The 25,974-nt window shown below is 48.7% G+C and overlaps 1 protein-coding gene across 2 annotated transcripts in view; it reads left to right on the forward strand.

The window, feature by feature from the left end:
• The first annotated feature begins 4,953 nt into the window (after positions 1-4,953).
• The window catches only part of LOC119972223 (matrilin-2-like), a 36,829-nt gene continuing 15,808 nt past the window's right edge, over positions 4,954-25,974 (forward strand). Inside the window, exons 1-5 of one of the 2 annotated variants that reach the window (XM_038808599.1) lie at positions 4,954-5,012; positions 15,517-15,663; positions 20,753-21,322; positions 23,845-23,967; positions 25,767-25,889. In XM_038808599.1, the coding sequence (XP_038664527.1) occupies positions 15,525-15,663; positions 20,753-21,322; positions 23,845-23,967; positions 25,767-25,889 (955 nt within the window). In that variant the 5' untranslated portion in view covers positions 4,954-5,012; positions 15,517-15,524. Of the gene's footprint in view, positions 5,013-15,435; positions 15,664-20,752; positions 21,323-23,844; positions 23,968-25,766; positions 25,890-25,974 lie in introns of those variants that run through there. The other variant, XM_038808598.1, reaches the window with a different exon arrangement.

Consider the following 25,974-nt stretch of genomic DNA (forward strand, 5'->3'; position numbering starts at 1 on the left):
ACCTGCTGTTTGCGCTCACGATTGAGCCATTGCCATCGTGTTAAGACGTTTGGGGATATGGAAAGGGATAGTGCGGGGGGGGGGGGGGGGGGGGGGGGGGGGGTGGAATAGAGCATAGGGTGCCCGTATATGCCGATGACTTGCTGTTAAATGTGTCGGAACCGAGTGTGTAAATAGGGGGAATATTGGAGCTGCTTTGTGTGCTTGGGTCTTTCTCGGGGTACACATTAAATCTAGACAAGAGTGAATATTTTGTGGTGTCTCGGCCGGGTGAGGGGGTTGGGGGTAGGGGTGGAGTGGGGGGGGGGGGGGGGGGCTGTCATTCCGTAACGCAGGGACTCACTTAGATACCTGGCGGTGCAGGTTCCTCGGGATTGGGAGGGGGCTCCGTAGGTACAACATTTCTAGTTTGGTGGGGAGGGTGAAGGCTGATCTGCAAAGGTGGGGTGGTCTCCCTCTGTCACTGGCGGGTGGGGTACAGGTGGCTAAAATGAACGTGTTGCCGCGATTCCTGTTTATTTTCCAATGCCTGCCGATTTTCCTACCAAAGGCAATTTTTAGAGAGATTGAAGGAATGATGACCTCGTTCATATGGGGAGAGATGGCGGCCAGAGTTAGAAAGGTGCTGCGACAGAGTGGAAGGCGGGCAAGGGATTTGGGTTTCCTGAACTTGATGTATTATAACTGGGCGGCGAATGTGGAGAAGGTGCGGAGCTGGGTCAGAGGGGTTGATTCCCAATGAGTCAGAATGGAGGGGAGTTTGTGTAGGGGGTCGGGATTGAAGGCGCTAGCAACAGCGCTGCTCCCAATGTCCCCGGGGAAATACTCAGGGAGTCCGGTAGTAATAGCTTCGTTGAGAATATGGAGGCAGTTTCGACAACACTTCAGGTTGGGGGCAGTGTCAAGGGAAATGCCAATTCGGGGGAACCACAGATTTGAGCCAGGGAGGAGGGATGGAAATTTTCAGAGATGGGAGGAGAAGGGGATTAAGACGCTAAAAGATTTATTTCTTGGGGGTCAGTTTGCAGGATTGAAGGAGCGAAGTACGGGCTGGAGCAGGGGGAAATATTTAGATACATGCAGGTTAGAGATTTTGCCAGAATGGAGATACAGAGCTTCCCGGTGGAGCCAGCTGCCACATTGCTGGAGGACGTGCTGATGAGAGGGGGACTGGAGAAGGGGGTAGTATTGATTGGTTATGGGGCTATTTTGGAGGCGGAGAAGGTGCTGCTGGAAGGGATGAAAGCAAAGTGAGAGGAAGAGTTGGAAGAGGGTATGGAGGAGGGGTTCTGGTGTGAGGTGCTCTGGAGGGTGAAAGCCTCCATCTCGTGCGCGAGGTTGGGGCTGATACAGCTGAAGGTGGTGTATAGAGCGCACATTACAAGGGCGAGGATGAGCGGCTCTTTGAGGGGGTAGAAGACGTATGTTAACATTGCGGGGGGGGGGGGGGGGCGCAAATCACATTCATATGTTTTGGTGTTGTCCAAAGCTGGTGCATTTGTAACTGGAACCGGCCCTCGGGAGGCCATATTTGAGGTGTCAGACTAGCCTCGTTGATCACCCGAAGGCGAATCCTGTGAGGATGAAGAGCAACCTCTCCACCCTGTGTCCTGGCATGGTGGGAATTCTTGACGCTTGAGAAGGTAAAGTTTGAACTGAGGGGAAGGATGGAGGTGTTCTCCAATTCATGGGCATTATTCATCATGCACTTTCGAGAATTGGGTGACATCGAACATAAGGGGCTGGGAGGGTTGGGGGGGAGGGGGACCGTCTGTGTTAATGATAACTATGGGTGATTCCCATTTCTGTCATTTGTTTATGTAAACATGCTAATGTTTGGGGGTTTGGTGGGAGGATGGGATCGTTGTTATTGATATGGGGATTGACATTGCATTCGCTACTGATTATTGTTTATTGTTGGGTGTACATTTGGGAGAAAATGTGAAAAAGGAGAATAAAAATATAATTTTTTAAAAATAGTCGGTAAAATAAACTTTTGAGTTTTTTCTTAGTCATCGCTTCCGAGTGGTCGCTCACACTGGCGATGAGGATGAGATGGCCAGGCCGACCATAATCCCACCTCCATGAGGATTTTGTGTGACCCTTTCAAGGAGCCATATATCTATTTATCGCGGATTCCCATTCGAAGTGGATGGATGTTCCACTACTAGGGGCTGGCTCAGTTCACTGGGCTAAATCGCTGGCTTTTAAAGCAGACCAAGCAGGCCAGCAGCATGGTTCAATTCCTGTACCAGCCTCCCCGAACAGGCGCCGGAATGTGGCGACTAGGGGTTTTTCACAGTAACTTCATTGAAGCCTACTCGTGACAATAAGTGATTTTCATTTCATGCGTCGGGTGAAGCATACAGGAGTGTAGTATTAATGAGGTCAGTCCATAAGAGATCTGGTAACAGCGGAGAAGAAGCTGTATTTGAGTCTGTTCGTGCGTGTTCTCAGACTTCTGTATCTCTTACCCGATGGAAGAAGTTGGAAGAGTGAGTAAGCCGGGTGGGTCTTTGATTATGCTTTCCCCAGGCAGCAGGAGGTGTGATTTTGCTGTCTGCAGTCGGAATGGGTCCAGTAGAGGCCATCGGCCGGAGCATGGTGGAGCCGCCCCGAAGTCCGGCTCGCAAACAAAGAACAAAGAAAAGTACAGCACAGGAACAGGCCCTTCGGCCCTCCAAGCCCGTGCCGACCATGCTGCCCGTCTAAACTGAAATCTTCTACACTTCCTGGGTCCGGAACCCTCTATTCCCATCCTATTCATGTATTTGTCAAGATGCCCCTTAAACGTCACTATCGTCCCTGCTTCCACCACCTCCTCCGGCAGCGAGTTCCAGGCACCCATTACCCTCTGTGTAAAAAACTTGCCTCGCACATCTCCTCTAAACCCAGCCCCTCGCACCTTAAACCTATGCCCCCTAGTGATTGACCCCTCTACCCTGGGAAAAAGCCTCTGACTATCCACTCTGTCTACGCCCCTCATAATATTGTAGACCTCTATCAGGTTGCCCCTCAACCTCCGTCGTTCCAGTGAGAACAAACCGAGTTTATTCAACCACTCCTCATCGCTAATGCCCTTCATACCAGGCAACGTCCTGGTAACTCTCTTCTACACCCTCTCTAAAGCCTCCACATCCTTCTGGTAGTGTGGCGACCAGAATTGAACACTATACTCCCAAGTGCGGCCTAACTAAGGTTCAGCTGCAACATGATTTGCCAATGTTTACACTCAATTCCACGGCCAATGAAGGAAAATCCCCTGTTCATTACGGCCCTCTGGGCCCAGAGCAGCAGGCGTTCGAGAAGCAGCCGCGAGCAAATTGGGCAAAGGATCTTTCCCCTCCTGCCATTGAAGTGGACGACGTTTCGTACTTGGGGGGGAAGGCGCGCGGATGGGTGCTATAACCTGGCCAGAGGCCATGGCGTCTGCAACATCGGAGTCCCTCTGGCCTCACCTGAATATGATCCCCCCCTCGGATGAGGAGGCGGAGCCCTTAAACCAAGGGCTCCATGGGACATAAATATCCCGGCCCCAGTGTGGGCCGGGTGCGGGGAGGAGGAGTTGGACAGTCGGTAAAGTAAATACTGAGTTTTGTTACAGTCACACTTCCGTGTGGTCGCTCGCCTAGAACTTTACGCAAAGTGAGGAGCTGGTTTATCCCAATGAGCTCAGACTACCCCATGTTGCATCAACAGCCCTGGATAATCCTCCTCTTTGAGGTCAGTTTGAATTATTCTGAATATCGACAGAACGTGGATGCTGCACAAATGTGACCCCCTGAATTAGGGTTGCCAACTCTGATTGGATGTATTGGTGGAGGTTTGATCACATGACTTGCCCCCCCCCCCCCCAACCATTTTCAATATTTTTATATCTGGTGAAGAGCAATATTGAAAGAAAATGCCAAACAAACATATTTTTTAAGATCTGGATGATTTGCCTCCAGGGTTACACACAGCAGTTTCCTGGGCCTAGACATAGGATCATAGTCGTAGGGTTTTACAGCACAGAGGGAGGCCCTTTGGCCCATCGTGTCTGTGCTAGCCGTAAATCCCCTTTTCCAGCACTTGGTGCGTAGTCTTGTACGCTATGGTGTTTCAAGTGCTCATCCATTCCCTCAATTCCTGGAGAAGCCAGGCCATTCTTGGATGGTCGGCTACCCCGCCCGTAACCATTTCATGTTTTATTTTCTTAACAGTGTTGAAAATGGAGAAAAAAAAGGCTCCTTGGCTTACACTCAAAAATCATCCAGTTGGGGAGTGAGTCTTTTTACTTTCCAATGTGCAGAGTCTGCACATTCTCCCTGTGTCTGAGTGGGTTTCCTCCGGGTGCTCCGGTTTCCTCCCACCCAGTCCAAAGATGTGCAGGTTAGGTGGATTGGCCATGGTAAATTGCCCTTTAGTGTCCAAAGCGATTAGGTGGGGTTACGGGGATAGGGTGGAGGGTGCTCTTTTCAAGGGCCGGGGCAGACTCGATGGGCCGAATGGCCTCCTTCTGCACTGTATGATCTATGCGTGCCCCCCCCCCCCCCCTCCAAGTCAGGTAACAAACTTTAATTTTCTGAGGTATTTATTTTGGCGGGCCGGAAGCAGTTTCAGCTTCCTGCATCCGCACTCCAACCTTTTCTTCAAATTCTTCATGGAAATCATAACATTGGCTGTCATTGGCGCTGGCAATATGCTTGACGTGCCAAGGCAGTCATTTCAGCAACACGACCGGCCTTACCCTCGCCCAAAACACAAAAAGCGATTGAGGTCTTCCGGGACGAAGTAGACGGCTCCACAAACACAAGTCGAGGGTTTTAAAGGGAAAAAAAAACACATTTCTTAAAACGCCTCGCTTTTCGCATCTGGAATTTTACCAACCTCGCTCCAAGCAACAACCAATAGATCACGGCGGCATCTCTGGAGAGAGCTCTGGTTTCTGAAGTGACTTCAAACACAAAGAAAAACCGACTCTTGTACGAGTGAAACTGGGAGCTGAGGTCGGGAGCTTCACGCAATAGCGGGTAAGAAATTATATTAATTGTCCCTTTTTTTGAAAAGATATTTGATTGTAAACGTTGGCTGGACAATTATGGAAGAATATTTTGGTTAACCTCTCAGAAATGTTCAGAGTAATTCGAATGAGAGTTGCGTTTTGATTTGCATTTTTTTTTTTAAATTAATCCATTTTCAGATTTCCTAGGCTTTCAGGATTGACAATTACGAGATACAAATCCACTGAGTTTCATTATTAGTCATTGCCATCTCTCAAATTAGCCTGGTAAGAGTTGACCTCATATTCTGGGCGAGGGGCTACAATAGATCCTGACACTTTAACAAGGGCTGATCGTTTAACAAACGACAGGGCTGGTTTAGCACACTGGGATAAATCGCTGGCTTTGAAAGCAGACCAAGGCAGGTCAGCAGCCTGGTTCAATTCTCGTACCAGCCTCCCCGAACAGGCGCCAGAATGTGGCGACTAGGGGCTTTTCACAGTAACTTCATTGAAGCCTACTCGTGACAATAAGAGATTTTCATTTCAACAATCGACTGTTTACCTCGTGTCAACTCGCACTCAAGATTGGGTCGGCTGATTGTTAAAAATGATACAATAAACAAATGCTTGCTCAAGTTGGAGTTCGCCTGAAATCATCAGGTTGTACTTTCCTTTATTTTTAATAAATTTAAGAGGACCCGATTATTTTTTTTTCCCAATTAGCAGGCAATTTAGCCTGGCCAATCCACCTAACCTGCGCATCTTTGGGTTGTGGGGGTGAAACCCACCCAGACACGGGGAGAATGTGCAAACTCCACACGGACGGTGACCCAGAGCCGGGAGCGAACCCGGGTCCTCAGCGCCGCAGTCCCAGTGCTAACCACTGCGCCACATGCCGCCCCTCTCAGGTTGTGTTTTCTGATGATTTGTCGGGAAGATCCCGCTGGATTTTAATGGGTGGAGAAGTCGGATTTTTAATGTATAATCGCAGATTTAAGACAATTGGCAGCTGGACAAAAAGGACAATGAGGAGAATTTATTTCAAAGCAAAGAGGTGTTCTGACCTGGGTTGAATGCACTGACTGAAAGAGTGGTGGAAGCAGATTTAACATCCAAAGGGGAATCGGATAAATACCTGAAAAGGAGAGATTTGGGGAAAGTGCACGGATGTGGGATTCATTGGAAATCTCTTTCAGAGAACAGGCATACGCACGATGGGCTGAATGGTCACCTTCTGCGCAGTGAGGTTTGTCATTGTTATGGTGATATGCCTGTGCACAGTTCTGTATATAGTTAGCGATGCGACCGCCAACCAGCAGGTGGCGATAGAGATCTATCATGTGACGCGAGACACCCACCAGTTGGTAGTAAGTCATACAAGACGACGGCCACACGTAGAATAGCTCCAGGAGAATTCACTCAACTCATTTAGTAGCCATCGTCTGTATTATAGTTTGTTAGTTATCTTTCCAAGTGTTTTTTAATAAATCACCTTTCTAGTTAAACAACTAGATGCTCTGTGTACATCATTACCACGTCCATAATACAGAACACAACAATTGTTGGCACTGGGCCCTTAACGATTCTCAGTCCGAGTGTACATAAGAACATAAGAACCCGGAACAGGATTGAGCAACCCAGCCCCTTGAGCGTGCTCTACCAATCAATACGATCCTGGCTGATTTCATAGAACATACAGTGCAGAAGGAGGCCATTCGGCCCATCGAGTCTGCACTAACCCACTTAAGCCCTCGCTTCCACCCTCTCCCCGTAACCCAATAACTGGTCCTAACCTTTTGGTGACTAAGGGCAATTTATCATGGCCAATCCACCTAACCTGCATGTCTTAGGACTGTGGGAGGAAACCGGAGCACCCGGAGGAAACCCACACAGACACGGGGAGAACGTGCAGACTCCACACAGACAGTGGCCCAGCGGGGAATCGAACCTGGGACCCTGGCGCTGTGAAGCCAAAGTGCTATCCACTTGTGCTACCGTGCTGCCTCAACTTTCATCTCGGCCACAACTTCACCGTCCTCTTCTCCGTAACCCTTTAACCCATTACTAGTTAAAAATCTGTCCACCTCCTCCTTAAATTTACTCAATGTCCCAGCATCCACCGCACTCTGGGGTAGCGAATTCCACAGATTCACCAACATTTGAAAGTAGCAATTTGAGAGAAGTATCATAAATTCTGCAATCCGAGTGAGCAGAATGCTGCCTCAAACTGTGCATCTCTTCTCAACACCCCCCCAGGCACCCCCAACAGCATTCTGCTGCCAAAAGGCAGGCAGTCTGATGCGCTATCAATGTTCCGTGGCCGTGATGGCCTGGCAGCCGCAGTCCTGTACGAGGGGGATAAGGGCCCGCCAGAAGTCTTCAATCGACTCACCAGGTAGTTGTACGCGAGTGGCGAGTACATGCCTTGCAAATAGAGCGTTCGTCCTCTGAACGTAGCTTTCTTTAAGGAGGTCCATGGCGTCTGCGTAATTCGGCGCACCTTGCCTCAGCGGGAACACGCTGGAGCTCAACCTCGAGTAGAGAACCTGGATTTTCTGAACTTCCGTCGGCTCGGAGGTCGCTGAGTTGATATCGGCCTCGAAGCAAGCCAGCCAGTGATTAAAGTCCTTTCTGGCGTTTGGCGAGTGCGGATCCAGCTGCAAGCGATCTGGTTTGATCCTGATGTCCATGATGCGGAAAATCTAACTGTAATATATTGATGCGCTATCAATCGCACTAAAGACTCGAATAGATACAAAAGAGGCTTTATTACAGTTAGATGTTTGTCCTCCGACTGCAGCTGGTAGAATGGCTGCTCAGGAGAAGTCATGCATATTTATGCGGCTCCTTGTGGGCGGAGCTAGTATAGGTACTACTGTACATCCCCTAATACAGGCACACACACAATTACACAGTGGATCACCACACAGTCGAAATCCTGGGCATTGTAAGTTGATAGGCAATGCAAATATACCAAGATTGTGGAGCTCAGAAGCCCATCAAACACCAGCAGTGCTGCATTAAACTAGTCTGTGTGTTCGTTTAGCTGCAGGTGACTGGTTCAAATCCCAAGTGAAATCCCTTTCGGCTTGTTTTCAATGTCCCACCTGACAACAGGAAGACACGACGGCAGCTGCTGCCATCTGAACGGAATTACCCTGATGTCCAAAGATGTGTCTAGAATCCAATGTATTGTCTGCTGTGTTTATCTTTTCATTTCACCGTTTATAGATGGCTTTTATGCTGCAGTTGACACAGGATCTGTTTATTTGGTTAGTATGAGGGCAACAGACAGTGATACTGTCCTCAATTGTACAGGGAAAACGGATTTCTCTGCAGGCACAATGAAGAGGAACACCCTTTTCCCCACTGTCCTGTGCTGGTGACACCATTTCAAATATTAGTAAGCACTGCTCCTCCCTCAGGAAGGAGCACCTGAGGAAGGAGCAGTGCTCCGAAAGCTAGTGTTTGAAACAAACCTGTTGGACTTTAACCTGGTGTTGTAAGACTTCTTACTGTGCTCACCCCAGTCCAACGCCGGCATCTCCACATCAAATATTAGTAAGGCACTCATGGAAATTTCTAAAAGACAATAACAAGGCTCAAATGGATGTTACCCCCTTTGTAGGAGAGAATGTAACTAGTGGACACAGTTAGAAGGAAGGTGATGTACCATCAATTTGACTCAAGACACAATTAGGATCCGAACTGTGGCTTTAATCAGCTAGTTGTTAGCCCGGTGGTCGACTACAGAGAAAGGCCGACCGCTGGGAACTCTGGGTACTTATACCCCGCCTCGGAGGCGGGGCCTACTTGCCTGTCGACCAATTGGAGAGCAGTCACATGACTAGTCCCAACCAATCGGACGAGAGGCACATGACCAGCCAGAGCCAATGGGAAGCCAGTGCTCTGCACCAATGGCAGTGCTCATATCCATACCACCACAGAAGGGTCAAAACTTTCTGACCATTCACGCAGCGGGATCTTCTGGCCTCGCTGATGGCGCACGCCCCCCCACCCCACTCCCGTCCCCACCTCACAGAAGCGAGGCGTACATTCAACAGGAAATCCCATTGACAACACCGAGACCAGAGTGCGTCCGCCGCCAGCCAATTGACCCACGAGAGAATCAAAGAGGACAGGACGTAACGGGAGGATGTAGGTGAGGCCACCATCAGATCAGCCATCGGATAGCAGAGCGGGTTCAAGGGGCCAAATGGCCTCCTCCTGCTCCTAATTCACATGGTTTGTGTGAGCTGATTGCACCCGTCAGTATGTGAGCCCATAATATTTTTCCAACTGTAAGGATTTAATTTGAGCCCAGGTCCCGGAGAGGAAATGATCTTCCGAGGGATCCGGCTGTCCTCGCACAAGGAACACAGAAAGTTAACATGTTTACAGCAGCAAGTGGGAAGGCAGACGTCATGTTGGCCTCTATTGTACGGGGGATTGAAGTGGAAGAGATAGGGGGCGAAATTCTCCGACCCCCACGACGGGTGGGAGAATAGCGGGAGGGCCTTCCCGACATTTTTGCCGCCCTCCCGCTATTCTCCCCCCCCCCCCGCCAAAGTCCCGACCCGAATCGCTGCCGCCGTTTTTTTTACGGCCGGCAGCGATTCTCAGCTGTTAGATGGGCCGAAGTCCCAGCCCTTTCCGCCGTTTTTACGAACGGCAAACACACCTGGTCTTGCCGTTCGTAAAAACGGCGTCACAAACTCGCTTTTTATAACCATGGCACCGATTGGCACGGCAGTACCACGGCCGTGCCAAGGGTGCCATGGGCCCACGATCGGTGGGCACCGATCGCGGGCAGCGGGCCCGATGCCCGCGCACTACTTGTCCTTCCGCCGCCCCGCAGTATCCATTCGCGGGGCGGCTGAGGGGCAACCCGGCCCGCGCATGCGCGGGTTTCGCGCAAAAACGCGATGACGTCACCCGCGCATGCGCGGGTTGGAGTCTTCCAAACTGCGCATACGCGGCTGACTTCATATGACGCGTCAGCCGGCGCTAACTCCAGCAAGCGGGCTTAACGATTTTCGTTAAGCCCGTCTTGCCGGAGCCTACGGCGTCGGGCTGCTAGCCCCGACCGGGGACCAGAATCAGTCCCCCGTCGGGAAGGGGCGCGCTGCCGTAAAACCCGCCCGGGTTTTACGGCAGCTTTACGATTTCTCCCGTTTTGGGAGAATCTCGCCCAGGAAGCCCAGGCAACATCCTGGCCAATCTGCTCTGCACCCTTTCCAGTGCTATCACATCCCTCCTACAACGTGGATTCCAGAACTGAATACAGTACGCTAGCTGTGGCCTAACCTACGTTTTATACAGTTCCAGCATAACCCCTCTGCTCTTAAACTCTATGCCTCGGCTAATAAAGGCAAGTATACCATACGCCTTCTTAACCGCTGTATCCACCTACTTTACTAGCTTAAGGGACTGGTGTACATGCACACCAAGATCCCTCTGATCCTTGGTGCTTCCCAGGGTCCTGCCGTTTATCATGAATTCCCTTCCCTTGTTTGTCAGGCCCAAGTACATCACCTCACACTTATCCGGATAGAATTCCATTTGCCACTGATCAGTCCATCTGACCAACCCGTCTATATCCTTCTGTAATCGAAGGCCATCCTCCTCATTATTTACCAACCCACCAATTTTCCTATCATTTGCAAACCTCCTGATCAACCCGCCTACATTCATCCCCAAATCATTTATACAATCATTTTGTAATTTATTCCTCTGCCTTGGATCACCGTGTGTATTGAAGATTCCACACAGTCTCTCAGTGCCCGGCCATGCCAACAGAAACCCACTGCTTCACAGGCTGTGTCAGCAACCTAACGATTACTTCAGATGTCTGACTTCTCACCAGACTGTTTCCCCAGGTCTGTACCTTGAGCTCGGTCTTAACTAGGAGCCTCTCACTCAGTTCCTTCAACTTCAGTGAACAGTAAATAATTCAGATTCACAGAATCGACAGAATCGCTACAGTGCAGAAGGAGGCCATTCAGCCCATCAAGTCTGAAAGAACACCCTACCCTAGGCCCAATCCCCCACCCTATAACTTTTCCTATTCTTCATTCCTTCAATTTCCTATAGCTCTCATTCCCTGGGGCGAAATTCTCCCCTACCCGGCGGGGCGGGAAGTCCCGGCGTAGCGGAGTGGCGCCAACCACTCCGGCGCGGGGCTCCCCAAAGGTGCCGAATTCTCCGCACCTTTAGGGGCTAGGCCCGCACCTGAGTGGCTTCCGCTCCGCCGACTGCCGCCAAAACTGGCGCCAACGGCCTTTGGCGCTACGCCGATCGGCGTCGGGGCTGGCCGAAAGGCCTTCACCAGTCGGCGTGAGTCTGCGCATGTGCCGGAGCATCAGCGGCCGCTGACGTCACCACCGGCGCATGCACGATGGAGGGGGTCTCTTCCGCCTCCGCCATGGTGGAGGCCGTGGCGGCGGTGGAAGAAAAAGAGTGCCCCCATGGCACTGGCCCGCTCGCCGATCGGTGGGCCCCGATCGCGGGCCAGGCCACTGTGGGGGCACCTCCCGGGGTCCGATTGCCCAACGCCCCCCCGCAGGACCACGGGGGGCCCGCTCGTGCCGCCAATCCCGCCGGCACAGAGGTGGTTTAAACCACGTCGGCGGGAGAGGCCTGAAAGCAGTGGGACTTCGGCCCATCGCGGGCCGGAGAATCGCCGCGGGGGGCACACCGATCGTCGGGGCGCGATTCCCACTCCCGCCGATTCCCGGGTGGCAGAGAATTCCAACCACGACGGGAGCGGGATTTACGCCGGCCCCGGGCGATTCCCCGACCCTGCGGGGGCTTGGAGAATTCCGCCCCTGATGTTTAGCTGTTCTTTATCTTCTGGGGCTTGTTTTCTGCATCCCCATATTTCCCCTCCTTGTACTGGCAGTCTCTGTTCTATTGGGCAATCTGTTTTCTGCAGTTCCCTTACTGTCCCAGGGAGATCCTTTGGTTGCTAAGCAACAGCTTAGTTTTTAGAAGCTATAATTGCTTTTATGTTGTAAAACCTCAAATGCAATGCAGGCACAGTTTAAAGTGAAACCAAAATCCACAGACAGGCAGGCACCTTTGTTTAACATGAAGCTAACTCAAGTTTTATCCCTTAGCTCACAAGTACAGCAGCGTGGAGTGGTTACAATGGGAAATCCCATTGACAAGCGGCGGAAAGTAAGAATCACGCCGCCAGCGAATGGCATGCGGTCGAGAAACCCGCGGCTGGGGGACAGGAGAATTCAGCCCCAGCTCTATTTTCTAACAGGTGGAGGGAGTGTATGTTTGTGGAAGGGGTGCAAATCAAGGAGGGCTGCTTTGTCCTGGATGACGTGGAGCTTCTTGAATGTTGTTGAAGCTGCACTCATCCAGGCAAGTGGAGAGTATTCCACCACACTCCTGACTTGTGCCTTGTAGATGTTGGACAGGCTGGATCAAGAGGTGAGTTAATTGCAAATGGATTCCTAGCCTCTGGCCTCCTCTTGGAGCCAGAGTCTAGTCCAGTTAACATTCTGGTCAATGGTAATCCCCAGGATGTTGTTTTAATTTCCTGTTTCCTGCACTGTTGATCCTTCTCAGGTGTAGCAGGCAATTATGAAGGCAAATAGTCGGTTAGCCTTTATTGTAAGGAGGCCTGTGTATAAGGGTAAGGAATTCTTGCTGCAATTAAACATCACACCCGGAGTACCATATACAGCATTGGTCTCCTTACTTATGGAAGGATATACTTTCTTTTGAGGTGTTGCACAATGTCCGACTAGACTGATCCCTGAACACGAGAGTGCTGTACCATGATCAGCGACTGAATGCGTCAATACCCTCTGGAGTTCAGTAAAAGACCATAAGACCATAAGACCATAAGACATAGGAGTGGAAGTAAGGCCATTCGGCCCATCGAGTCCACTCCGCCATTCAATCATGGCTGATGGGCATTTCAACTCCACCTCCCAGCATTCTCCCCATAGCCCTTAATTCCTCGCGACATCAAGAATTTATCTATCTCTGCCTTGAAGCCATTTAGCGTCCCGGCCTCCACTGCACTCTGCGGCAATGAATTCCACAGGCCCACCACTCTCTGGCTGAAGAAATGTCTCCGCATTTCTGTTTTGAATTTACCCCCTCTAATTCTAAGGCTGTGCCCACGGGTCCTCGACTCCTCGCCTAACGGAAACAGTTTCTTTGCGTCCATCCTTTCTAAGCCATGTATTATCTTGTAAGTTTCTATTAGATCTCCCCTTAACCTTCTGAACTCCAATGAATACAATCCCAGGAACGCCAGCCGTTCCTCATATGCTAGACCCGCCATTCCAGGGATCATCCGTGTGAATCTCCGCTGGACACGCTCCAGTGCCAGTATGTCCTTCCTGAGATGTGGGGCCCAAAACTGGACACAGTACTCCAAATGGGGCCTAACCAGAGCCTTATAAAGGCTCAGTAGCACATCGCTGCTTTTATATTCCAACCCTCTTGAGATAAATGACAACATAGCATTCGCTTTCTTAATCACGGATTCAACCTGCATGTTTACCTTTAGGGAATCCTCGACTAGCACTCCCAGATCCCTTTGTACTTTGGCATTATGAATTTTCTCACCGTTTAGAAAGTAGTCTATGCTTGGATTCTTTTTTCCAAAGTGCAAGACCTCACATTTTCTCACGTTGAAATGCATCAGCCATTTCCTGCACCACTCTCCCAAACTGTCTAGATCCTTCTGCAGCCTCCCCACTTCCTCAGCACTACCTGCCTGACCACCTAACTTCGTATCAGCGGCAAACTTCGCTAGAATGCCCCCAGTCCCTTCATCCAGATCATTAATATATATGGTGAACAGCTGCGGCCCCAACACTGAACCCTGTGGGACACCGCTGGTCACCGGCTGCCATTCCGAAAAAGAACCTTTTATCCCAACTCTCTGCCTTCTGTCAGACAGCCAATCCTCAACCCATGCCAGTAGCTCACCTCGAACACCATGGGCCCTCACCTTACTCAGCAGCCTCCTGTGTGGCACCTTATCAAAGGCCTTTTGGAAATCCAGATAGACCACATCCACTGGGTTTCCCTGGTCTAACCTACTTGTCACCTCCTCAAAGAATTCTAACAGGTTCGTCAGGCACGACCTCCCCTTACTAAATCCATGTTGACTTATTCTAATCCGACCCTGCTCTTCCAAGAAATTAGAAATCTCATCCTTAACGATCGATTCTAGAATTTTACCAACAACCGAGGTTAGGCTAATTGGCCTATAATTTTCCATCTTTTGTCTTGATCCTTTCTTGAACAAGGGGGTTACAACAGCGATCTTCCAATCGTCCGGGACTTTCCCTGACTCCAGTGATTTTTGAAAGATCTCAACCAATGCTTCCGCTATTTCTTCAGCCACCTCCCTCAGAACTCTAGGATGTAGCCCATCGGGGCCAGGAGATTTGTCAATTTTAAGACCTTTTAGCTTTTTTAGCACCATCTCTTTTGTAATGGCTACCATACTCAACTCAGCCCCCTGACCCTTTATAATTTTTGGGATATTACTAACGTCTTCCACTGTGAAGACAGACGCAAAGTACTTATTAAGTTCTCCAGCCATTTCCTCATCTCCCATCACTAGCCTTCCAGAATCAGTTTGAATTGGCCCAATGTCTACTTTGGCCTGACGTTTGTTTCTTATGTATTGAAAGAAACTTTTACTATCATTTCTTATATTACTGGCTAGCCTGCCTTCATATTTGATCCTCTCCTTCCTTATTTGTCTCTTTGTTAACCTCTGTTTGTTTTTGTAGCCTTCCCAATCTTCTGATTTCCCGGTGCTTTTGGCCACTTTATAGGATCTCTCTTTTTCTTTGATACATTTCCTGACCTCCTTTGTCAGCCATGGCTGTCTAATCCCTCCCTGGATAATCTTTCTTTTCTTGGGGATGAACCTCTGTACAGTGTCCTCAATTATGCATACAAACTCCTGCCATTTTTGCTCTACTGTCTTCCCTGCTAGGGTCTGCTTCCAGTTGATTTTCACCAGTTCCTCTCTCATGCCCTCGTAATTACCTTTATTTAACTGTAACACCATTACATCCGATTTTGCCTTCTCTCTTTCAAACTGCAGACTGAACTCAACCATATTATGATCGCTGCTTCCTAAGTGTGCTTCCTAAATGAGGTGATCTCATTGAAATGTACAAGATTCTGAGAGAACTTGACAGGATAGATGCTGAAAGGGTGTTTCCCCCTGGTGGGGGAGTCATGAGAATTTGGGGGCATGGGCACAAGAGAAGGGGTCGGCCATTTTGGAAAGAGATGAGGAGAAACTCCTTCACTCAGACGATTGCGAATCTTTGGAATTCTCTACCCGGGAGAACTTTGGTTGCTCAGTTCTTGAGAAGCTTCAGTACTGAGATCAATAGATTGTTGAGCGCTCAGTGAATTAAGGGATATGGGGAATGAGAGTGGAGTTGATGTAGAGGTTCAGTCCTGATGTGTTTAAATGTCAAAGCATAACCGGCTCCTGCTCCTACTTTTTAATGTTTCCTTTGTCTCCTCAGGTACAAAGATGGCACTTCGAGATGTCTTTCTCCTTCTTCTTTTGGGGGTTGCACTGGTTGAGGATCGTGCGTTAGCCAGACAGGCGCAGCATACAAAACAATCCAGAGTGAGCAAGGGAGTGGAAGCCAGAGCGCAACAAGACATTGGTGGGTGCTGACAATGGTGTCCATTGTAATCACTGAACCCAGTGCAAATGCAGAGTGTCTGTGCATGGAGTATCATATTCAGGGAAAATGTAGCAAGGAGTATCATATTCAGGGAACATGTAGCAAGGAGTATCATATTCAGGGAAAATGTAGCAAGGAGTATCATATTCAGGGAACATGTAGCAAGGAGTATCATATTCAGGGAACATGTAGCAAGGAGTATCATATTCAGGGAAAATGTAGCAAGGAGTATCATATTCAGGGAACATGTAGCAAGGAGTATCATGTTCAGGGAACATGTAGCAAGGAGTATCATATTCAGGGAACATGTAGCAAGGAGTATCATATTCAGGGAACATGTAGCAAGGAGTATCATATTCAGGGAACATGTAGCAAGGAATATCATATTCAGGGAACATGTAGCAAGGAATATCATATTCAGGGAACATGTAGCAAGGAGTATCATATTCAGGGAACATGTAGCAAGGAGTATCATATTCAGGGAACATGTAGCAAGGAATATCATATTCAGGGAACATGTAGCAAGGAGTATCATATTCAGGGAACATGTAGCAAGGAGTATCATATTCAGGGAACATGTAGCAAGGAGTATCATATTCAGGGAACATGTAGCAAGGAGTATCATATTCAGGGAACATGTAGCAAGGAATATCATATTCAGGGAACATGTAGCAAGGAATATCATATTCAGGGAAAATGTAGCAAGGAGTATCATATTCAGGGAACATGTAGCAAAACTGTACATATTAATGGGGAAGCAATGACGAACAGTCCTCCCATGCTTATTGTGTGTAGTAAAAGGCCTCAAAAGATTGACAAGGAGGAAGATAGCAAGGATGTGTGGTGATCTTTGGGAGGTTGGCTTCAGGATGGGCAGCGTAGTGATCACAAAGACACTTGAAGTTCTTTTCATGAACTAAACTAATTTTATTTACATTACTTGATTTACAGTATGACACTTATTCCTATGGTAAACAAATATGTTATTAAACTACACTCACTAACACGATCTCTATATTCTAACAATTATATTCTATCTTCTTTAGCTCTACATTGCACCCTACTCCAGTCTCCTCAAACTCTAATCTACCCTCTCCGCTCACTCTCCCAGAAATCTAAGTGTCAGTGCAATTTATAGTACTGTCCCTTAGCTCCATCTAGTGGCTCCTTTTAACATAACATTAACTCTTCACATGCTGCACATTTGTATAATGTCCCAGGATGAGGGATTTCAGTTATGTGGAGGTACTGGGATTGTTCACCTTACAGCAGGGAGGTTTCAGGGGAGCTTTAATGAAGGTGTTTAAAACTCTGAGAGGTTTTCATTGAGTTAATGGAGAGAAACTGTTTTCACTGGCACAGTGGTTAACACTGCTGCCTCATAACGCCAGGGACCCGGGTTCAATTCCAGCCTCGGGTGACTGTCTGTGTGGAGATTGCACGTTCTCCCTGTGTCTGCGTGGGTTTCCTCCAGGTGCTCCGGTTTCCTCCCACAGTCCACAGATGTGCAGGTGAGGTGGGATTACTGGGATAGGGCAGGGAAGTGGGCCTAGGTAGGGTGCTCTTTCAGAGGGTCAGTGCAGACTCGATGGGCTGAATGGTCTCCTCCTGCACTGTAGGGATTCTATGAGGGTTGGTAGCCTGTGGTGATTTAACATGAAGAACTAAGGTTTTAACCCTTTCTTATCTCACAAGTACAAAAACACAAATTAAACGTAACGTGCACCTTATTTCGATCAGACACAAATATCAATTATTTAAATCAGGTGGCCATTACTCTGCTGTGTTGCCCTTAAAGGAACAATCAACACATAAGTGTCATGCTTTGTCTTCTAATGTGCCTTGGAGAATTTCATTGGGGAGGCGGTGGCGTAGTTATATTTTCATTGGAGGGGTTAAACCATACACCCAGAGTAATGCTCTGGGGACCCAGGTTCAAATCCTGCCACTGCAGATGGTGAAATTTGAATTCAATGAAAATCTGCAATTAAAAGTCTAACGATGACCATGAAACCATTGCCGTAAAAACCCATCTAGTTCACTAATGTCTGTGATGTTCTCTGTTGGGTCTATCAGGATGCTTTGCGTTAACAAAAAACATCAAGCTGTGTTATTGAACAAAGCTGAGTTATTTACACTACTAAATTAAAGATTCGAACCAGTCAACCAGGAATAAGTTGTTAAATAAAACAATACAATTACGACATCCCTTACAACAGAACTCTATGCTATCCATCTAATCTCTCTAACGCCTTACAACCTTCTCCCAGAATCCCAGAAGTCACATGATATTTATATCACTGCTCCTTATATCCATCTGGTGGTGAGAAGTATTAGTATCTTACTGTTAATTCTTACAATATTCCTTACAATACACATATTGTTACAATGTCCTTTAGGGAAGGAACTCTGCCGCCCTTACCTGGTCTGGCCTACATGTGACTCCAGACCCACAGCAATGTGGTTGACCCTTAACTGCCCCCTCAAGGGCAATTAGAGATGGGCAATAAATGCTGGGACAGTCAGTGATGCTCATGTCCCAGGAACAAATAAAAAAAATGATTACCTTGGAACATTTCATTGCATTAAAAGTGTGATATAAATATGTTGTTGTCAATTTGTTTAATTGCTGCTCTGAATTTAACCCTTGGAGTCCAGGTGGCATTTTAGTGTTTATCTTTTGGGTCACTGGCTAGGTTCACAGGGTCCGAATATGTTTCAGCAGACTTTAGATTTCCCTCTTTGTAACTGCCTGATTTACAACACCAATCTGCATTTACATTGCACCTTGAATGTAAGAAAACACCACTGGAGGGTTATCAGATACAAATTAACACCAAGCGAAAGGAGATAGTAGGGTGAATGAGTAAAGGTTTGAAGAGGTAGACTTGAGGTAGAGTGTCTTCAGGAAGAGAGAGAGAGAGGAAGAGAGATTTACGGAGGGGATTCCGCAGCTTGGAGTCTCGAAGGCAGATGGCACGGGCACCAGTGGTGGGGCAAAGGCAGGGGAGATGGGTAAGTGGGCAATGTTGCAGGGGCAGAATTCTAGGAGGGTTGTAGGGCTGGAGAAAGGGACAGAGATACGGAGGGACCAGACCACTGAGGGACTTAAACACAAGAAGGAACATTTTAAGCAGCACGGTAGCATTGTGGATAGCACAATCGCTTCACAGCTCCAGGGTCCCAGGTTCGATTCCGGCTTGGGTCACTGTCTGTGCGGAGTCTGCACATCCTCCCCGTGTGTACGTGGGTTTCCTCCGGGTGCTCCGGTTTCCTCCCACAGTCCAAAGATGTGCAGGTTAGGTGGATTGGCCATGCTAAATTGCTCTTAGTGTCCAAAATTGCCCTTAGTGTTGGATGGGGTTACTGGGTTATGGGGATAGGGTGAAGGTGTTGACCTTGGGTAGGGTGCTCTTTCCAAGAGCCGGTGCAGACTCGATGGGCTGAATGGCCTCCTTCTGCACTGTAAATTCTATGTAAATGAGAGGTGTTGGTTGATTGGGAGCAGATGCAGGACCATGAGCATAGGGATGATGTTTGAGCAGAACATGGCATGGATTTGTGATGTGGAAACTGGCAGCACAATTTGGGATAATATTTTTGGCGGTTGTAAGCTGAGTTCCTGGCCAAGGGGGGCATTCGAAAAGTTGGCTGAGTTAAAATGCTGGCCGTACTGAGTTGGGATTGAGAGTGGACACCATCGAAGAATTGCACCAAAAATAGTCAACAAAACACAAACTGAGCTGACAACACAAATTAATCGTGTGGCCATCTAACTGAATAATTTAAACTTTAATAAAGGCAATTGTTATTCAGCTACTCCAGTCGCAAAATGTGTCATTAAAGACTGGAGTGAGGAGCAACGGCATCTATCATGAGATTGTCTTTACTTGCAAAACAAATGGCCCCTTGGATGAGGTATCCAGAGTTTCGCAGTGTGCATGGAACTCAATCACCAACTTTAGGAAACAGTGGTGGAATATAGCAACAGGAGGAGGCCATTTTAGCCCATCTATACTGCTCCGCCATTCGATGAGATCATGGCTGATATGTGACCTAACTCCAAATAACCCACAATTGTACTATATCCCTGAATATCTTTAAAACTGATCTAAGCACATTTTGGGTAAAGTTCCAAACTCCTCCAGTAGTGAAACTGACAGAACTGTCGGAGGGACAGACAATGTTTCGGGGAGGACGCACTGGGAGAGCGACGTTCTTGAAGGGATGGATGAAGGAGATCTTCTTGCGGGAGAAGGAAGAGAGCACTGAAGGAGAGAGAGGGAGAAAGAGAGAGAGAGATAGAGAGAGAGAAAGAGAGAGGGGGGGGGGGGGATGGAATATTCTGGGACCTGTTGAGGGGGAGAGGAGGCAAAGAGACTCAAAACTTTGTTGTGGTGGAAATGAGAGGCTTTATTCGGGGGAGGCTGGTTAAGAAACAAAAACACTGGCCGGAATTCTCCGGTGTCAGGATTCTCTGATCCCGCTGGCAGGACACCGCCGCCCGTGGGTTTCCGGCGGCATGAGATGGCTACAATGGGAAATCCCATTGACAAGCGGCGGGAAGATAGAATCCCACCACCGGAGAACAGCACGGGGGTACCCGGAGAATCCCGTCCTTAGAAACATTTCGGGAGAATTGCGCCCAACAACTTACTGTGCAGGAACAACAACATCAGGACTAGGGGGTTTAGTCAATAAAGTACAGCCAGAACTTTCAGGAGTAAACTGAGGAATTGTTTCAACACTTAATGGGTCGTGGAAGTTTTGAACTCTATTCCGTAAATGGCAATTGATATTAGATCCATTGTAAATTTTAAAACAGAGATTAATAGATTTTTGCTTAGCTGTGTATTACGGGATTTGAGACAAAGGCAGATATGGTGGAGTTGGGTTGAAGATCAGCCACGATCTCACTGACTGTCAGAACACAATCAAGGGGCTAAAAGGACGGCTGCTGTTCCTATATTCCTCTTGTGTTTGCAGCTCTGCACTGGTCCTTAAGACAGACGTTTTTCTATTGCATATTATTATTTTCCAAAAAGTAAATAGTTGCTTTTCTTTCCAGAGGAACAATGCGTTGGCAAAGCCCTGGACTTAGTTTTCATCATTGACAGTTCCCGGAGCATACTTCCTCCTGACTTTGAGAGAGTGAAGGAATTCATCAATAATATCCTCAAATTCCTGGACGTTGGTGCAGATAATACGAGGGTCGGCCTTGTCCTCTATGGCAGCACTGTGGAAAGCGTCTTCGACCTCAAGACCTACAGGAAGGTGGAGGACATGATGGGAGCCGTCAAGGACATGGTTCACCTGGCAACTGGCACCATGACGGGACTAGCCATTGAATACACGATGAACGTGGCGTTCTCGACGCACGAGGGGGCAAGGCCGTTGGACGGAAATGTACCGCGAGTGGCAATTATAGTGACAGATGGGAGACCCCAGGACAAGGTAGCAGAGGTAGCAGCTCAAGCAAGAGATTCGGGGATTCTGATATTCGCCGTTGGTGTCGGGAGAGTTGATATGGACACACTGCGGCTGATAGGGAGCGAACCCCATGAGAAACATGTGTTCTTTGTGCAGAATTTCAGCATGATTCAAACTCTCCTCTCCGAGTTCCAGACCAAAATATGCGGTAAGTTTGACGGGCTTTGCATTATCATGTTTCAATGACACTGTTTACAAGCAATTAAAAAGCTAGAGAAAGTAGTTGGACTAGTTTTCTCCATTCATTCAAGGATGTGTGGGCTTCGCTGGCTAGGCCAGCTGTCCATCCCTTAATTGGTTAACACTCTCACCTCAGAGTCGGGAGGTTGTGGGTTCAAGTCCCAGTGCAGAGACTCGAGCACAAATATCTAGGCCAGTGGTGGGTGCTCTGTGACGCGGGGGCCACATGCAGCCCACCTGGGTTCTGAGTCTGACCCACATTTTGTGGACCAATTCCCCTGCGCACAGTTTCCTCATTCCGCTGGTTCCCATCCGCGGAGTGTTTTTCCTGCCGACATGACTGGAGTGATCCGTGCATAAGGCAAGGGAAAGTGAAGTGAGGTGCGGGCTGATCGCTCACAACATTGACCGTGAGAGACGTGGGCTCCCTCCTCGCCCAAGGTGTAAGCATTTCTCTTGTTTTCACTATTTGAAGTTGATGACATTTCAATTAATTTATAAATGATTAAGTGTTTTCTCGAACTCATGATGAAATATTTGGGCTGTATTCAATATATTCAACTTTATTCATGGGGGCAGGTTTAGCGAATAGGCCCGATTTCGATCTCAAGCCCACTGAGATGAAAGAAGGCCACTCATGCGACCCACTCACTAGCCCAGGTTGCCCATCACCAAGCTAGGCTGACCCTACAGAGCCCTATTGAGGGACAGCTGCACTGTTGGAGACGTTGGGGTGAATTCCCCATTAACTGATGCCACAAACTGGGGCAGCATGGTAGCACAAGTGGCTAGCACTGTGGCTTCACAGCGCTAAGGTCCCAGGTTCAATTCCCCGCTGGGTCACAGTCTGTGCGGAGTCTGCACGTTCTCCCCGTGTCTGCGTGCGTTTCCTTCGGGTGCTCCGGTTTCCTCCCACAGCCCAAAGACGTGCAGGTCAGGTGAATTGGCCACGATAAATTGCCTTCAGTGTCCAAAAAGGTTAGGAGGGTTATTGGGTTACGGGGATAGGGTGGAAGTGAGGGCTCTAGTGGGTCGGTGCAGACTCGATGGGCTAAATGGCCTCCTTCTGCACTGTCTGTTCTATGTTCTAAACTGATGGATTGGGGGGCGTGGATTTAAGGTTTTAGACCAGAGACGCAAGGGAAAATGCGAGCATGAATTGTTTTACACATCAGTTGCAAACGACTGGAACTCCCTGCCCACCAGGGGGCGGAAGCAGAGACAGTGAATGATTTCAAAAGGAAATTGAATGGATTCTTGAGTTAAATAAACTTGCATTGCTACAGGGATAGAGCAGGGGGAATGGGACTGACTGAATTGCTCTACAGAGAGCCAGCATAGGCTCGATGAACCGAACGGCCTCCTTCTACATTGTAATGACTCTGTGATTCCACGGGCTGGATTTTATGAGGTGCCGCTGTGCCCACCCACCCAGCTAAAAGTTTTGGGAGAGTCCATAGGGAAAGAACGGTTACCCCACAGCCAATTATCAGCTGTTAATAACCTCAAGGTGGGATTTCCGCAGAACTCTGCAGCTTCTCTTTTCGGTTTCAGGGTTTATTCAACTTCCTTTCGAAAGTTGAATTTGTGTCCGGCACCGTTTCAGGCAGAGCTCTTCATCTTGTGGGTAGCACGGTGGCACAGTGGTTAGCACTGCTGCCTCACAGCGCCAGGTACCTGGGTTTGATTCCAACCTCAAGTGACTGAGCGGAGTCTGCACGTTCTCCCCGTGTCTGCGTGGGTTTCCTCCGGGTGCTCCGGTTTCCTCCCACAGTCCAAAGATGTGCAGGTTAGGTGGATTGGCCATGATACATTGCACCTTAGTCTCCAAAGGTTAGGTGGAATTACGGGGATAGGGCGGGGAGTCGGCCTAGGTAGGCTGCTCTTTCGGAGGGTTGGCGCAGACGCGATGGGCTGAATGGCCTCCTTCTGCACTGTAGGGATTCTATGAATGTCCTCATTGGCTCATTCTAAGTCGTGAACACAGCCCAGTCCATCACGTGAACCTGCCTCCCATCCATTGTCTCTGTCCACACCTCCCGCTGCTTTGGGAAGGCGGGCAGCAGAATCAAAGACCCCTCCCACCTGCGTTACTCTCTCTTCCAACCTCTTCCTTCGGGCAGAAGATACAAAAGTCTGAGAACACACACTAGCAGTTTCAAAAATAGCTTCTTCCCCGCTGTTACCAGACTCCTGAATGACCCTCTTATGGACTGAACTGATCTCTCCACACATCTTCTCTACTGAGTAGTACTACACTCCGCGTGCTTCACCCGATGTCTATGTATTTACATTGTGTATTTAACCTAGATTTTTTCATGTATGGAACGTTCTGTCTGGACTGTACGTAGATTAATACTTCCCATTGTACCTCGGTACACGTGGCAATAAATTAAAATCTAAATCTAATCTAAGGTAAAGCCATTCCGTTTTGTAATGCTTCTCTGTTAAGGATTGTACTAATTGTACTTTTTCTTAAACTGAATATAGACACAGACCTCTGTGGAGTGATTGGTCATGGATGTGAACAGATCTGCATCAGCACACCCGGATCTTACATTTGTAAATGCAAAAAAGGATTTATCCTAAACAAAGATCAAAAAACCTGCAGACGTAAGGCCGGTTAATATTTTACACTAAATCCCTCTCGTGGTTTGAGCAGAAACTCTGATACCACATTGTGATGTCGACAGATGGCAAAGAAGGTTAATAGCAAATCAGAAAAGAAGCAAGGGGATGGCAGAGCGTGTCCAACAGTTTGTATAGGGTTGCCAACTGTGATTAAATATATTCCTGGAGGTTTCATCACATGACTTGTCACTTCAGGGAAGGAAATCTGCCGTCCTTACCAGGTCTAGCCGACATGTGACTCTAAACCCGCAGCAATGGGGTTGACCCTGAACTGCCCCTGTGAAATGGCTGAGCAAGACACTCAGTTTCGGGGCAATTAGGGATGGGCAACAAATGCTGTCCCAGCCAGCGAAGGCCAGGGGCTGGATTCTCCGGTCGCAGACGCCGAAATCAGGTTTGGCGAACGGCTGGAGAATTTCGCGAACCTCCGCCCCCTACAAAGCCGCCTCAGGTCATTGCCTGAGGGCCCCTCCCCCCCCATGCTCCGCCCCCGACCAACCGAGTTCCCGATGGCATGGGGCACGTGTGGTTTCACCCGTCGGTAACACGGCGTGGTGGTTGCGGACTCAGTCCAACGCCCCCACAGTCGGGGGAGGGTAAGGCGGGACATTATTCAGGGCTGGGGGCACTGTGGTGGGGCGGTCCGGGGCGCGCGAGCCGGCCGAAGGGGGGGGACTCTTTTGAGGGCCAGGTCCGCAAGCAGCCTCCATCATGAAGCATGGCGCGGCCGCTGCAGGTCGCCGCCTGGCGTATGCACGGCCAGGGACCCAGTAATTCGCCGGGGCGTATCAGCAGCTACAGCCGAGTGCTCTACGCTGCTGTCCTGCCAGCCCACAGCAAAACTGGGAATCGGTGGCCGTTTAGTGCCAGTTTTTTCTGGAGTAAAACGCCACCATTACCACGCCGGCGTGTGGACATAGCCCCAGGATCGGCGAATCCAGCCCCACATCTATTGAAATAATCTTTGAAAATCTCATTCAGCCCAATAACCTGTCATTAAGGGGAGGCAGCATTGTGGTAACGTTACTTGACTGTATTCCAAAGGCCTAGTCTTTGGGCGGCATTGTAGCACAATGGTTAGCATTGTTGCTTCACAGCACCAGGACCCGGGTTCGATTCCCGGCTTGGGTCACTGTCTGTGCAGAGTCTGCACATTCTCCTCGTGCCTGCGTGTGTTTCCTCCGGGTGCTCCGGTTTCCTCCCACAAGTCCCGAAAGACGTGCTGTTAGGTGAATTGGACATTCTGAATTCTCCCTCTGTGTACAGGCGCCAGAATGTGGCGACTGATTTTCCCAGTAACTTCGTTGCAGTGTTAATGTCAGCCTACTTGTGACAATAATAAAGATTATTATTATTTTGACCGGCACAGAAGCAATGGGCCAAATGGCCTTTTGTGCTGTGGACCTTTATGACCCTACCACTCTATATGCCTTGACTGTAGAACGAAAAGCAATAGTTCTAGTTTGGCTTGCCATCCTGTATTTGGGTTGTCTTCTAACTGGATGAGGTTTTTCTTACCCTTTGAGTGACTTGCATTAAATCGGTATTACGTTGTTCTTAAAACTATTTATTTACGGCTATTTACACCCAAGACTGAATGGCAAGTACATTATTCTCTGGACACAGGCTGTTCTGTGTCTTTCCCTCTGGGAGTTGCATGGTCTTTGATGTCATGCCTATATTATCATTAACATCATTGTTTAATTAACATACCCATTAACCTTTATCCTACAGCCGGCTTACAGTAATGTACATCAGTAGATTTTCTGTGTTTCTTGCAGGAATTGATTCCTGTGTCCTGGCCAGGCATAACTGTGAACATGATTGCGTGACCACAGTAGACAGTTATCTTTGTAGATGTCGGAAAGGATACCTACTTAATCCCGACGGGAAGACCTGCAAACGTAAGTCTTTCCAATTTCGCTCACAGCTCTCCGTCTTCATTTCCTTTTCAAACTTGCTTTGTAATGAGCTTAGTTCATTCTTTCC

The sequence above is a fragment of the Scyliorhinus canicula genome, chromosome 10, assembly GCF_902713615.1.
Source record: "Scyliorhinus canicula chromosome 10, sScyCan1.1, whole genome shotgun sequence".
Classification (NCBI taxonomy): domain Eukaryota; kingdom Metazoa; phylum Chordata; class Chondrichthyes; order Carcharhiniformes; family Scyliorhinidae; genus Scyliorhinus; species Scyliorhinus canicula.